General features: G+C 37.1%; 1 protein-coding gene across 1 annotated transcript; it reads right to left on the bottom strand.

Moving 5' to 3' along the window:
- LOC147409659 (Leucine-rich receptor-like protein kinase family protein) lies at positions 1 to 14,352 on the bottom strand. The gene is made up of 3 exons (XM_086431252.1): positions 13,090 to 14,352; positions 10,754 to 12,409; positions 1 to 915 (listed from the first exon to the last, which is right to left on the bottom strand). The coding sequence occupies exons 1-3, from the start codon at positions 14,033 to 14,035 to the stop codon at positions 338 to 340; spliced, it is 3,180 nt and encodes a 1,059-aa protein (XP_086287378.1). The 5' UTR covers positions 14,036 to 14,352; the 3' UTR covers positions 1 to 337.
- Positions 14,353 to 14,935: the final 583 nt, after the last annotated feature.

Genomic DNA, 14,935 nt, shown 5'->3' on the forward strand with positions numbered 1-14,935 from the left:
AAAACAAAATTTGGAGAACCATTTCAAATTCTGCTCTTAAGTAGGTCAAATCAGGAGGTTTCAAACCCAGAAACCACTTTACAAGATGAGTGATATGCAGCAGTGGTTGGCAAGCACTCATTAAAAAAAATTCAAGCTCAAACTCAAATATTATCAATCAATCAATGGATTCAATCATCCCTTTACACAAGAAAAAAAAAATGAGGAGATTAGCTAACATCAGAAGATTTGAAAACCCAATTTTAAAATAAATAAAAAAAAAAATTAAAAAGACAAAAAACAAAAAAGTACCAAGTCAAAAAATAAAAAAACTAATTCTGAGACATGTACAAAAATTTCAAACAGATATAGAACACAAATCTTCCAATACCGTTCTGATGCTAGGCCTCTCATTTACAGGGAGAACACACTTAAGAGATGTGGCAAGCAATTCATCCATTGCTCTTGAGAGTTCCTCCCCATCTGCAATGTTTCTATCAAAGCAATCAATTCCACGACCTTCATGAGCACACAACCGAACCCAATCTGTGAGATCGACGGCACCTGACTGACCCGAGATTATGTCACCAGCACTTCTTCTTGTTAATAGCTCCATCAGTATCACCCCGAATGCATACACATCAGACTTAAATGATGGAGACGGTTTGGCTCCAGCGGCAAGCTCTGGGGCTCCATACCCAAGTGCCCCCAAATTCAATATCTGCTCTGCAGTGCCAGCAGGTGTCATTAGACGATGGAGACCATAGTCTGTGAGGCGAGCAGTGAAATCGCGTCCAGTCAAGAGTATGTTTGTTGGCTTTAGGTTACCGTGAGGCAGGCCTCGATCGTGAAGGTGACACAAAGACCGAGCAACGTCCACCGCGATTTTTAGTCTTTGGCTGAACAATAATGGGGAGTACCTTCTAGGTGTGGTCTCTGTAAAATGTAGATATTAAACAGAGATTTTCCAACTGAACAAACAAGCTTTACAAATATCAACAACAACAAAAAAATGCATCTATTTATCTGGATTCAAGTGTTTGTAAACTTCATAATTCTAAGTTACATGTTGCATACTTGCATGGTATATATAAATTCATATAGAGGTGTCTGATCTTAAAGAAGTATTGGTGCCAGCTCATGAAATCCAAAATTAACAAATCAGGGGTTTCAACACAAAAGCTTCAAAACCATGGAGCGTCTATGGCTCGACTCCAACCAAGGAACCTATACACTATCCAGCAGTAGTCCAAAAGATGGTGCACCATCCGATGTTCTATCTAATGCGAATGATTAAATACAACCCAAATAACAACTATATTTTGACGTTCAAATCAAGCTTGGTACATACAAGGTACATCTGAGGACCCTTCATTCGAGGCAATGCCATTCAGCCAAATTCTACATGTGTTCATTCTATTCAAGGTCCAAATGTCTGAGCCATCAATGCCTAATAATCCAAGGTTCGCTTGCTCAAGGATTTACTATCCCAGCCTGACTTCTCCGAGTACAATATATGCTCTCCGCGCCCACTTTAATTTAATTTTTTTTTAAAAGGAAGGAAATTACACTAATATCCTCATCGAAATTACTCTACACACCCACCATCTTCTCCATCTATCTACCTACCGAATGAAAATCTCAGCCATCTCACCATTTTCTCTACCCATTGTCCCCTTCTCCACCATCTACCTATCTCTTAATCTTCTTTTTCATATTCATCTCCTTTTGAGTTTTGTGAGAGGTTGAATCAATGGAGATTTAGGCTTTAAGGTATTTTTTTCTTTCAAAAATCTTATTTTTATTTTTCTTTTACTTTTTTGCATTTAATCATAAAGATGGAAAACCCACCATTAAAACATTCAAAATGACATTTTCGAATTGAAGAACTCGAAGTTTTTTGACAGATTTTGTTCGGTAGGTTCAGCCTAAACTTGTTTTTAGCAAATTCCGTAAGTACCTATCGAACATTACAAAACCAATTCGATGGGAACCTACCGAAGCACTAGCAGATTTTTTTGATAGATATTATTCGGTAAGCTCAGACCGAACTTGTATTATAAGATTCGGTAAGTATCCTACCGGATGTAACTTCTATGAACATTAGAAAGTCTTGTTCGGTAAGCACCCACTAAATCGATTTTGTAATGTTCGGTAGGAAGTTATATTCAATAGGTATCTAATGAATTAGCTAAAACAAGCTCGGTCTAAACCTACCGAACAAAACTGCCAAAAAATCTTCAAGTTCTTTGATTCAAATCGTACTTTTGATAGTGTGATTTTTCCATCTTCCTTGATGATTAAATGCAAAAAAGTAAAAGAAATTTCAAAGAAATAAGCTAACTTGAATAAAAAACCTAACCTCTATTGATTCAACCTCTCACAAAACTCAAAAGGAGATGAATATGAAGAAAAAGAAGATTGAAAGAGAGAGAGAGAAAGAGTAGATGGTGAAGAAGAAGGGGAGAATGGATAGAGAAGATGGTTCAGGTTTTTCGATCAATTGATGGAGAAGATGGTGAGTATGGAGAAGGGTAAAAATGTAACTTCCCATTTTTCTATAATAAAAAGACTTAAGTGGGCGCAGTAAGCATATATAGTGGGCACGAGTAGCATGACTCAATCCGAATCCCAAGCTTCGAACAACAACTTGCATGAGGATGCCAACTTCGATTAGATTCAGGACAAGGGACTTAGCGTTCATTAGGGCTTCCATCACATTAATGGAGTACCAAGAATGTGAAGCTCCACCCTTCAGCAACAAATTTCAAATAAAGGCATTCGCAAGAAGAATAACCAATGTTTGCCCTATGGTATTTTGGGTTTTACAATAAAAAGTAACAGAGATGTTCTTTTTGAAGGACTTCAAACCCTTAAGAATTTCCTCGAGAAAAGAACTATTGTTCCCCTACCATTCTAGATTTCCTTTGTTGGTGAAGATGATATGAAGGATGAATTTCAAAATATCTGAACATAAACACGTAATTTCCTAAAAAATACAATGTCATGTATATGAACTGGATGCTCTCGTTAATAAGGTGGTCAAGACCTAGTTGGACAGCTGGTCCCACTCAAGTACAAGATACCAATGGTAGATCCACAAAAGTGTGGCATCATTGGTTGGTAAATCAAAGCAGTAACACATGGCCAATCTCATCCTCAATTGTGACCATTGCTTACAAGAAATTGAACAAATAGGTCTCTTGCATGCAACCCTTAGCGTACCTATTATCCTACAATGTTTCTTGGGGACCTCCTTTCATATCATGAAAATAATAAAAACACCTCCCAACCTTAATTATACGTTATCAATGAATATCTTTATATTAATAACAATAAATGGATATAAATAAATGAGGAAAGTGGTTCTGTGCAGCTCATATTTCCAAGACAATCTGAATTCTGAATAGCCTTGCACTGGCTCAAATCCAACAACTTCGTTATCATTTGTGTGAGGGTTGAGTATGCTTCTTGTCGACTACTTCCTTGCTAAATGGTCTCAAGCCACCTCAATTCTCAAACCATTGGGGACTTGCTAATTTCTTAGATCATCTAATGCTTCAAACTTTAACTATTAGGAAGGAAACTAAATAAGGGAAGGGAGAAAGAGGAAAATAGAGATTTCAAGCAAGAAAAAACAGTCAAGTGATAGATACAATTATATACTCGGTACTCCCATGGAAAGTGCCAATACAGTGAATTGGTAAAGTTAGTGAGTTTTAAGACACATGCGGAACCAAATCCCACCTTCACCCCCTTAGCCATAAAAAAAAAAGAATCATACACTCTCATCAAAAAATGAATTTATCATATAAGACTTCCCTGAAATCCCCATGAAGGGAAACCAAACAATAAAGAATAGATTTAGCTCTAAAAATGACCTCTTACCACAATATTTCTCACGCATAAAATAATCCACCCATGTTGTTCCTTCCATAAAGTCAATACAATGCAAAGATTAAAAGGCACAAAAGGATCCAGGCAACACAAACACTTGGAAAAGCTCCATAAAGGCCCTAGGCATCATCCAAAACACACCACAGCTCTGAAAAAGTATGAGCATAGGGTTTGGAGAAGGGGCATTAAAGGAAAAGGAGCCGGTGGCCCATTGTTTCGTCAAATCCTTATGCATAGATAAAGAAGCAGCTATCTAGGTTTGGATAACCCTAGATGGGATGATTTTGTATCCATGCAAAGAAGACTACTTTGAGACCCAAACCATTAATGGATGACACACATGAGAATCAACCAATATTTGTGTCAACAAAAGTCAAACGATTGTCTTACCACTCTCTCTTGAAAAGGAGTTGTTCAACCCTCAACCAATTTACCCCTTCCACATATCACGCTTAATGATCTTTTCATCAACCCAAGGATTGTAAGTTGTGTCACAAAATCTCTAGCCGACTCATTGCATCTTCCCACATTGTATTTGTGTGCGACACGGATACACGTGTTTGTGTCAAACACCACCAGGGTCATAACTATTTTGGGCACTCAAGACTATTATGTCCCAATTGTATCTCATTTAAGGTGTGTTTTGTTCCTGCCATTTCCATATATTTTAAACATAAATGATGTTCAAGTAATTCAACATTGTGAAGGTGCCACCTGAGTGAGGTGGTAAAGAGTGTGTGTGTGTGTGTGCGCGATAGAACCATAGACTTGGGATAAAAACCCCACCTTCTCACTTAATACCATAAACAAAAAATAAGTAATTCAATATTCTATTTATCAATTTGCCACCTCTCATATAGTAGTTGCCAACTTTCAAAACACTGCCATTTTCATACCATTAATTGTATCTTTTTAAGTGCAATTTATCATTATTCATAGTTTATTATAACGTGTGGATACTATCTAAGTTACTTCCATTTTTTCATAGTTACTTCATCCATTATCAACAACTTTTCTCGTGTGATAAACATTTTTATTGATACAAGCACATTGAATAAAGTCGTGGGTGGAGAGACTCGATCTCACAACCTTGGAGAGCATACCCAGGTCGTTGAACCACTGCTCCACCACTTGGGTGGTGCATACAACAAAGTATTCTATTAACAAAAAAGTAGTACAAGGAATAAAAAAGTAGATCCGATGTAGGGTAGAACACACAAACAGAGATTCTTCATTACTCCCAGTTCTTGGGATTTCACCCTAGAACCAAATTTTTAACATAGACTCTAGGTTTGTGTGTTCTACCCTACATCAGTTGGTATCAAAGCCATACTCTTTTATTCTTCATCATGCCAATGGGTACAAAGAGCCATGATCCTTTGAAGGGAGACACACAAGAACACATTCAGTGTAGAAAAGTACGTAGCGTACTTGACGAAGTTACTGCTCGGTTTGATCTTGTTAATCAATCAATTGACAAGAGATTAGAGGTAAATTTAAAGCAAATTCAAGCAAAGTACGACAAAGAGTTAGCAAAGCATGATAGAGAGATGAAGGAACTTCAAAGCAAGAAACAAGCTCTTGATGAGAGACTCAAATCACTTTGGAGTGAAATTCAATCCATATTCAATGTCGAATTAGAACAACCATTACAGAGGATTCACCAAATTGAAGAAGATGTTTTGCAATCTCTTCCTCAATTTGCTAATGAAATTATATCTTCCCATCCTCAAGTTATTTCCAATACCAAAAATACTTCTCAAACCCTCCAAGGCCAAAACCAAAATTCCTCACCCCAACCCTCCCTCCCCAACACAATCCCTTTGTTCCAACACCTTCAAACCAAGTTGTTCACGGATTTCCCCAACATTATACCTATCTGAAACATCAAAACCAGCCCCAAAACCATCATAAACTTCCATATGACCCTTCATATTCATCAAAAGCAGACAACAAATATCAGCCCCCACAACATGTTTCTCATAACCCCAACCCTCCATATAGCACTCAACATCTTTACCAAACCCAACCAACCTCTTACACTGATTATCTTGATAAATTGGATCCCTACTATACTCCATCACCCACGCGAATCAATCAAGTAGAATATCAACTTAAGACGGACATCCCACAATTCAATGGCCTTCTTCACATCGATGATTTCCTTAATTGGTTGTTTACTGTGGACATTTTTTTTCGAATATAAGCATAGCCATTTCAAATCCCATGAAGAGTGATGGTTTACCTTAGCAATGATAGTTTTCCAATGGGCACCTACAACAGAACTAAGTTCAAGAAGATTGGACCTTTAGAAGTGCTAAAGAAGATCGATTCTAATACCTGTCAGCACAAACTACTCGCCACTCTACGCATTTCCGATGTTTTTAAAGTGAAGCACCTATCTCCATACTTTGGAGATAATCCTTTCAGTGATGCTACTACGAATTCGAGGGCGAATTCTCTCCAACCTGAGGAAGATGATGTAAACAGGCTTGCCGACACTTATCTCATTGTCTATAATCGAGATAAGAAGCGTCGAAGAAAGAAGTCAGCAACATTGATTGAGTCAAATTTGTTTGACCAAGTCAACTCTATCCAATCTTTGACCGGTCCTCAAGACCTAGTCTAACTTCTCTTAGGACTCTTTCTTTTATTGAATTCCTATTTTTTAAGTTGCTTAACTAGTCCTAGTTAATTTCTATTTCAATATTAGAAAGTTTCTTTTCCTAGTCAGTTTATAATTTGTTTTATGTTTAAAATTCGTTTTTATTCTTTAGGTTATAATTAGAAGTCATTTTAAATGTCCAAATTGAGTTCTAATAGGATTAGAAGGTTAGTAATATGTTATAAATAGATTAGGAAGTTACTTTTTAGTGTTTTAAAAGGTTTTCAAGTTGTTATGAAGGAGTTAGGAGCTCCAATAAACACATTCAGTGAGTTAGTTTTTTTGAAGATTGATTAATAAAAGAAAAAGAAAAGGCTTCTTCCCTTTCTTTGTTTATTTATATTGAGTATAAGAACCCGATATTGGTTCTTAATTTTTGTGTTTGCGATTGATTTCCATCAATCTCAAACCTAGATTGAAGTTTCTAGTCTATTTTGGTCTACATAGAGATTATTCATTACTCTTAGTTCTTGGGATTTCACCCAGGAACCAGATTTTTAACATAAACTCTAGGTTTGTGTGTTTTACCCTACATCAAGATCTACCTAGCAAAAGTTGGACGGAAAAAAAAGGCAAGAAAAAATAAAGAAAGAAAGTAGAAGCAATAAAATTTAGCTTCCTTGTGAACAAGTCATACGAAATCCTCAAAGAACACCCCCTTCATGCCCCCAGTGCATCAAGGCTCACTAGAACATAAAGCCTTTGATAGAAATAGCTATGACTGGAAGGGTTTGCCTACACTGCATTGAATACCCTATTGTTCCTTCATTCAAAATACCCCATAAAATAGAGAAATCCCCAAAAGTGGGGGCTCTATGAGAAAAATTCTACGGTATGTTAGCCACGCAGCATCCCGAAAAACAGCCCCGCCATTGATTCAATAGATGCTCCAAAAGACATGAACCAAGTGGCAATGAAGTAATATGAGGTTCACCAATTCAACACTTGCAGCTTCATATTGGGAAAATAAAATAAAATTCAATTATGAAAAATTAGACAATCAATTGTTCGATACTATTCAAGATGATTGTCCAAACAATCAAAATCAAATTGAGATAAAAAGATAGTTCTCATCTCCCACGATATTGTTGTGGTGAATTGTTGCTACCCTTGTAAAATATAGATGGGGAAGATGTCTTTCATCTTTGTTCCTTTGCAGTTTTGCATTGTTGGTTTGGTCTCATTTTACGTCATATTGCTCAAAGTTCCATGGATTCTTCTATTATTGATCTCTTCTTTCTTTCAATCTTTATACTCAATGATTTCTTCCTCGAGGGAATGGTTATTTGGAGTTTTGACTCCTTTCACGGTGCACTGGGGCCATATGGAGGGAAAGGAATATTTGTATATTCAAAGGGAAAGAGAACCCAAACAAGAACATGATTATCAGTGTGATGGGGTTCTTAATCTTTTGGGAGAAAGCCTTTTAAGTAATTTAAAAGGTTTTTTTAGGAATTGTCATTTAAGTGGGAGGGATTTATTTTGAGGTCTCTTAAGGAGCTCTGTGTAAGAGAGTCGTGTTGGTGTGCTTCCAATGTTTTGTTTTTTTTCTAAGTTATATTTTCCTTGTGGAGAAGTATTATCAAAGCAAAGTATAGGGAGAAAGACCTTGGTTGGAAAGTGGGGAGGCAAAGGCATCTTACGGGTGTAGTGTATGGAGGGAAACTCTAAAACAGTTCAACAAAAGAATAGAGTTCAGGGTAGGGAAAGAAGATAGGATTTGTTTTTTGGAAGATTCGCGGTATGGAGAATCGGCCTTATCATCACAATTCCCTTCCATGTATGCATTCTCTTTGAAAAGAATCATGTGGTGAAGATTGCTTGATTCGCAGCGAGAATGGTTTCTCTTTGGATTTGGGTTTTAGGAGAAGCTTAAATGGTTGGGAGATTGAAAAAGTTGCACCCCTCTTCGATATTCTCAACTCTATTCATATTGTGCAATATGAAGAGGATAGAAGGGAGTAGAGTGTAAACAAGGAGAGAAACTTTCGCGCATGCGTTCTTCCCACAATGCTATTTTTCTTCAATTTGATTCTATCTCCCCAGTGTCCTCAGTGTGGTCTCCCTCAATTCCTTCCAAGGTGTCTTTGTTTCATTTGGCTGGCATCCTTAGAGACAGGGCTAGTTTCTTCCAAATTTCTGTTTTCTCAGTAAAGTGGACTGAGAGTCAGGGGCGTATTCTGATTCATTGCTCTTTTACATACGAAATTTGGGTTTATTTACTCTCATTGTTTCATATTTCTTGGGTGTTCCCATATTCTGTTATGCCTTTGTTTTTTGGGTGGAGTTTCAACGTGTTTTCCAAAAGAAAAGGTTATCTTTGGTCCATCCTCCCTCTTGCAATATGCTGGGGACTTTGGAAGGAGAGGAACAGAAGAGTATTTCAAGGGAAGGAGAGGTCATCATATGATTTGATCCTATTGGGATTACTTTTTTGTTGGTGCAAACTAAGCAAAGATTTCGAAGGAGAGTTCTTTGAATATTTGGTCTCCAAATGGGATGTGTTATGTTCCACTTAATCATGAGCCAGTTGTATATCGTGTTGTCTGTTTCTCTTTGATTCTTGTTTATTTTCTTTTTATTATAACTTTTGGTGGTCACCTCGTCCTCTTTTTTTATTTAATAAGTTTTATACTTCTAAAAAAAATATCCTCCTGATGCATGTCTTTATGCAAACATCTTTAATCAACGAATCAAAACATTAATGTTAGCAATTCTAAGAGTATGCCTATACAATATCTCTGGACCAAAACATAAGTTTTAATATTACCCACAATGTTTGAAGTCTTTGAAGCCCCCACAGCTGAGCCTAAGCAATGGCATCCCCATAATTAACTTCATGACCAAAAGAAATGTCGAAGCAGTGTAATTAGAGATGAAAGGCACACTTAAGGTGCAAAGGCCTTCTAGAGCCTAAGGCGCAAGGCGAGTTGCACACTTGAGTGAAGCAATGCACAATAAAATAAATATAATTATAAAAATTGAATAGTAAAATATGGTTCTAGGTATTTTAAAATTATAACATATATACATAAATAAGTTACTCGTCAAAAAAAAAATATGAATTCTTTTTATACGTAACACTAAAGAATAAAAGAAAAGCAATCAGCAATATGGAAAAATTAGAGGAAGAATAATAAGAAGGGAAAAAGAAGGAAAAGTAGAAGCAAGCCAACAACGTGTTGTTGCTGCTATGACACAACAAATACTAGGGTTGTCAATGGGCTTGGTGGGTCAGTTAATTATCCCATTTTTGCTACCCTTTTGTCTTCTCGATGTTCATTCTTTATCCAGCTACTCAAAATGAGAGTAATAATCTTCGATTCGTTTACACCCATACAAACTTTAGCAAAAGGACAAAATCCCTGATTGTAAAGATCAGACGATTAGCAGCTAAAAAGCTGCATTGACTATTGAATCATCATTTAATCAGTTAGATTACTAAGATCATTAATCCATGAACCCATCGCTCTGGGGATATCAATAGTTAAAAAACAACTATAAAAAAAATGCTCAGGTTGTCAACAGAGAAGTATGGAGAATGAAGGTTTATCAACTGAAACTAGATAAACATTGGAAACTAGAAACCAAAAGGTCAATAACATCAGATAATGTCGGCTTAATGTCTGCTCTCTTTACCTCCACTGCCCTCAAGTACCCTTCATTCTAACCATGTACACCAAGATTCCAAATGAAAATATTTTTCTCTAGTCTCTACATATCTCAATTGATACGACTCTAAAGCATTATAAGATTTATTCAACAACAACAAATAAAAACAAGAAACCTAAACTAAACATAATACTTGACAAACAGAAAGTTGAAGAACTTGAGCCATGAATTTTCAGGATTCACACAAAGGGACATTATTTCAAATAAAAAATAATTAGAAAAACAATGAGATACATAAGAACTATTTTCAGTGCTCATTCTTATATAAGATAATAATATATCGTTAATTACGTTTCTTAAATGCCCTAGAAATATATTTTCATGTAAAACACGTGATGGCAAAACTTGGTAATGCATCATCAGATTTATCAGTAGGAAGGGTTATACTTGATGAACATACTAATTTCAATAACCATCTAAGATAACATTGATAAACATCACCTGGTAAAAGAAGCTTAGTAAGAAACTAACAAAACTATAGATAGCACATAAACATGTAGAAGGATAACCATAAAAGTTAAAAGTCTTGGAAACTCTTACCATAGAGATGTAAAGACAAGCTATCCCCGTGGATATAATCTGCCAGAATCAGCCTTTCCTGCTCCCTAGGTCCCCAATAATATGCCCTTAGTGAAACAATGTTAGGATGTCTAATAGATCCAATTTTTTTAGCTTCCTTAGCAAATTCTTTCTTATGTTTTACAAGGCCTACCCTCAACCACTTCACAGTCAACATATGGCCACCATCCAGGGTAGCCTTGTACAAAGTCCCATGGCTACTTCTACCAAGAACTTCTGCTGGGGCACGAGACAATTCTTCAGCTGTGAATACTAATGAACTGTCCAGGAAAAACAGCTCTCCAGCCAAACGATCAGGTGAGTACACATTTAACATCACTGGTTGCTCACACACCTCAATAAAATGGGGTGAGGAAGATAGCGGGGACCCCGGAGAATCTCTCCACCCCGAGATCGAAGGATTATCTGGCGCTTCCTGGGTCACAGACTCTGGATCTGCTACTCTTGCCTCAGGTAACCCACGCTCCACTGTTTCAGTCACCAAATCTTTCCTACCAGAAATCGATCTTGAATTTGCTGTTAGCAAGTGATCATTAGAAAAACTCAAAGTTTGAGTTGGATCAGTATTTGTTTGGAAATTGAAAAGGGAAGGACGAGTAAATCTTCCCAACTTAACATCTCTTCCTGTAGTTTGGTCACTAAACCCATTTCTTCCTTGAAATTCATGAATATGTGCCCGATAATAAGCGAGTAAAACAAAAGCAATCATCAAAGCAGCTCCGACAGAGGCAACAATAATTGCTACTCTGATACTAGATTTTGAGTTGTGACGTCCATCATGAGGACCTGAATCTTCCCCATGTGGAGTCATGCTACTTGAGATGATTAGCAATGGATTTCCGGGTTGAAATGAAGAGATAGGAAAGCTTCTCAAATTTTCAGGAACAAGACCCGATAGATCATTGTTTGACACATTGAATACCTTCAGACTCGATGGAAGCCTATCAGGGATCTTCCCGTCGAATTTGTTGTTGGATAAGTCCAGGCACTCCAACCCACTAAGCTTGCTCAATTCACTAGGTATCTGCCCGGACAAGACGTTTCTCCCCAGATTAAGCAATTTAAGCCTCCCCAAGTTACCTATGTCGGAAGCCAAGGAACCCGTTAATGAGTTATTGGACAGATCAAGAGATTCTATATGTGGATAAGATAGTAGAACTAATAATTCAGTTGTGTGTGAGCCTTGAAAAGGGATTGTTCCCGTAAACTGATTTCCGGAAAGATTCAGATTCGCCAAGCTCATTGACATGAAGAAGCTACTTGGAATGGACCCTGTAAACTCATTAAAGCTAAGGTCAACAGAAGACAGTCTCGGGGAGTTCCCTAATGAAAGAGGCAGATTACCAACTAAAGAATTATTACTAATCTTAATAGAAATCAATTTCTCAAATTGTGAAGTCATATTTGGAAAGCTCCCAGATAATGCATTTGAACTCAAATCGATAACCTCCAACATTTTTCCCCAATTCTGTATAGTAGCTATGTCTCCAGAAAACATATTTCCACTCAAATCAACCACCACACATTCTCCCAAAGTAGATGGCAATGAACCGGTTAATACATTTGATGAAAGATTCAAAACCCTCAAAGTTGTAGAATTAAAACTGTGAATTGAACCTGCATGCATAAAAAACATAAATGAAATGCTAGATCTTTCAGATATGGCATCTAGTTAAAAGCTGTAATAAAGCAAGAATTCAATTGGCAATAATAATTTCTCAAAGTAGACAATGAGGAGGCAACCTGTAATATCTAAGCATTTAAAACATAATTTTAGCAAAAGTAATGAGACCACCAATGTGTGTGATAATGCAAATTCAGATGTTGTTCATGGTTTAAAATATCAGAATGTATAGATCGATACATATCAGTATCAGCCAAGATCGATACGAAACATTGAATATTTCGGGAATGTATCGCATACGTACCGAATGTATCAACTGATACCGTATTGGTTTTTTCAGAAACCAGAACTTTCCATCGATATGATATTTTAAACCATGCAGATGTTTGTGGCTAGAAGGTTTATAGTCAATTCAACATTACACTATATTTTTTTTTGTCTTTTTTTGCATGGCAAACAAGGGTTAGTAGTCAGCAATCATCGTGAACATATGGGTTCGATGGGTTTTGAGCCAACACTCCACGCGTCTTACCAACTTAGCAAAGTCGGCACTTTGTAACGAAACATGGTAGATCAAAGTAAATCGTGCTTTCTTTGACAACTGTTTAAACAACGTTGACCTACAAATTAGATGCATCTACACATTTATGATCAAAAGTTGTGAATTTTTTACCTGAAAACCCATTGCCACTGAGATCCAGTTCTTCCAAGGGAATCAAAGTCTCAAACAACTCTTCGGGTATAGATCCATATAATTGATTACTTCCAACCCGTAAAATTCGAAGTGAGGGTAATGCCCCAAACGATGGGATCTCCCCACTAAGTTGATTATCACCCAGATCCAAGACTTCCAAATTCCTGAACAAATGAATAGAATCGCTCGAATAGAACTCTCCATTTAGTCGATTATGACTCAAATTCACATGATGAACAGTATTAGCGAAGCCCGATATCTTCTCCAAATCCAATGACAACCCACCATAGAACTTATTATAGCTCAAATCAACATGTTCAACGTTCCGCAGCTCAGACAACAAATCACCAATGTCTCCCCAAAGCTCGTTTGAATGTAAATCTAATACCTTAAGCTGCTGTAAATTGCTGAGTTTTCCCGGGAATCCACCACTAAAATTATTCGACGAGAGATTTAGATGACGAAGATCCCAAAGATCATTAATTCTACCTGGAATCGGCCCGTAGAATTGATTCCTCGACAGATCCAAATGCTGCAAAGAACTCATTACTCCCATCGCTGGAACAAATCGACCAGTCAAAGAATTCCCGGAAAGACTCAAATTTTTCAGCATTTTCAGTCCAATCAAGGTGGAGAACTTCAAATCCCCAACCAAATCCAAACCTTCGAGAACAATAGCCATCACAGAGCCAGATTCTTCGTCGCAAACGATCCCGTGCCAGGATCTAGGGCAACCGTTCGATTCCATTGTAGCCGTTCGATCCCATGTAGTAAGAACAAAACCTAACGGATCCTCTCGGATCCCTTTCTTGAATTCCAGAAGAGATCGAATTTCATCTTCAGATGAAGATTGAACACTAACAACTAAGAAGATCAACGAAGAACAAAGAAAGAAAAGGACGAAATTGAGCTCGAGAAGATGCATTTCTCTCTCAGATTGAAACCCTAATCATTCATTCATGGAGAAATAGCTCGAAACCCTAGATTGTGAGAGAGTTGAAGAAGTAGAGATAGAGAGAGAAAGAGAGGAAAGATGGAATCCGGAAATTCCGTTAAAATGGCGGTTTCGTTGAGAGAGTGTTTTGGTGTTGGTTGGTAGGGGTGAGTAACTACAGTCTGTAAAGGACACCTTACTCTCTCCACCTTCTGACGGCCCACTCACATGCATTTTAACGGCTTTTTTGACGCCGTTAACTGGTTTTCTTTCTCTTTTCTGAGGAAAATATTTGATGCTACACATGGTATTATAATTATCATAGGTACAGGTACATCCAATACAATTATTTTTAACTTTAAGGTCTTATTGTATGACTAATATCATGGAATCAAGATGATTGGTTATGTAAAAAGCCTTTATCATATGGGATCCACCTTGATAAATATCTTTTAAAAAATCTAAAGCATGAATTAGGTAGAGAGTTGAATTTTGTGATTGGTCACACGTACAACGAAAAAATGTTGTGCGCTCGCACAGATTTATCCCATCTCGCCCGCTATGTGTGGTTGGTGGGGGGTTGCATGTACCTGTGGGATTTTGGCGAGATACGATGCTCTGGGAAACCAATTGCCTCATCCCTACTAGTCGGGCCTACAAGTCCAAATATCCTCATTATGGTTATAGATAGCATAAATATAGTCTAGGTTAGATTTTCATGTTGAATTCACCTTGTGACATCCAAAAATATGATCCAATGCTAGGAGGATGTAAATCATAAAATTTTATGAATTTAACCAAATAAAAAGCTGGGTATTTTTCACTATTAAATTTTCAATTTGAGAGTTAAATAGTTGTCCAGTTTTTAAAGAGAGATTCTATTATCACACC

Source organism: Akebia trifoliata, chromosome 2 (assembly GCF_017979445.1).
Source record: "Akebia trifoliata isolate Shusen 1 chromosome 2, ASM1797944v1, whole genome shotgun sequence".
NCBI classification, from domain to species: Eukaryota; Viridiplantae; Streptophyta; class Magnoliopsida; order Ranunculales; family Lardizabalaceae; genus Akebia; species Akebia trifoliata.

What these genes read in the sequence shown, in the direction of transcription:
- LOC147409659 (XM_086431252.1), bottom strand. Translation starts at nt 14,035, where the DNA reads ATGCATCTTCTCGAGCTCAATTTCGTCCTTTTCTTTCTTTGTTCTTCG. An exon ending in CAGTGGCAATGGGTTTTCAG is followed by an intron (nt 12,410 to 13,089) that starts GTAAAAAATTCA and finishes TTATGCATGCAG; the next exon opens with GTTCAATTCACAGTTTTAAT. An exon ending in CTTGTCTTTACATCTCTATG is followed by an intron (nt 916 to 10,753) that starts GTAAGAGTTTCC and finishes TACATTTTACAG; the next exon opens with AGACCACACCTAGAAGGTAC.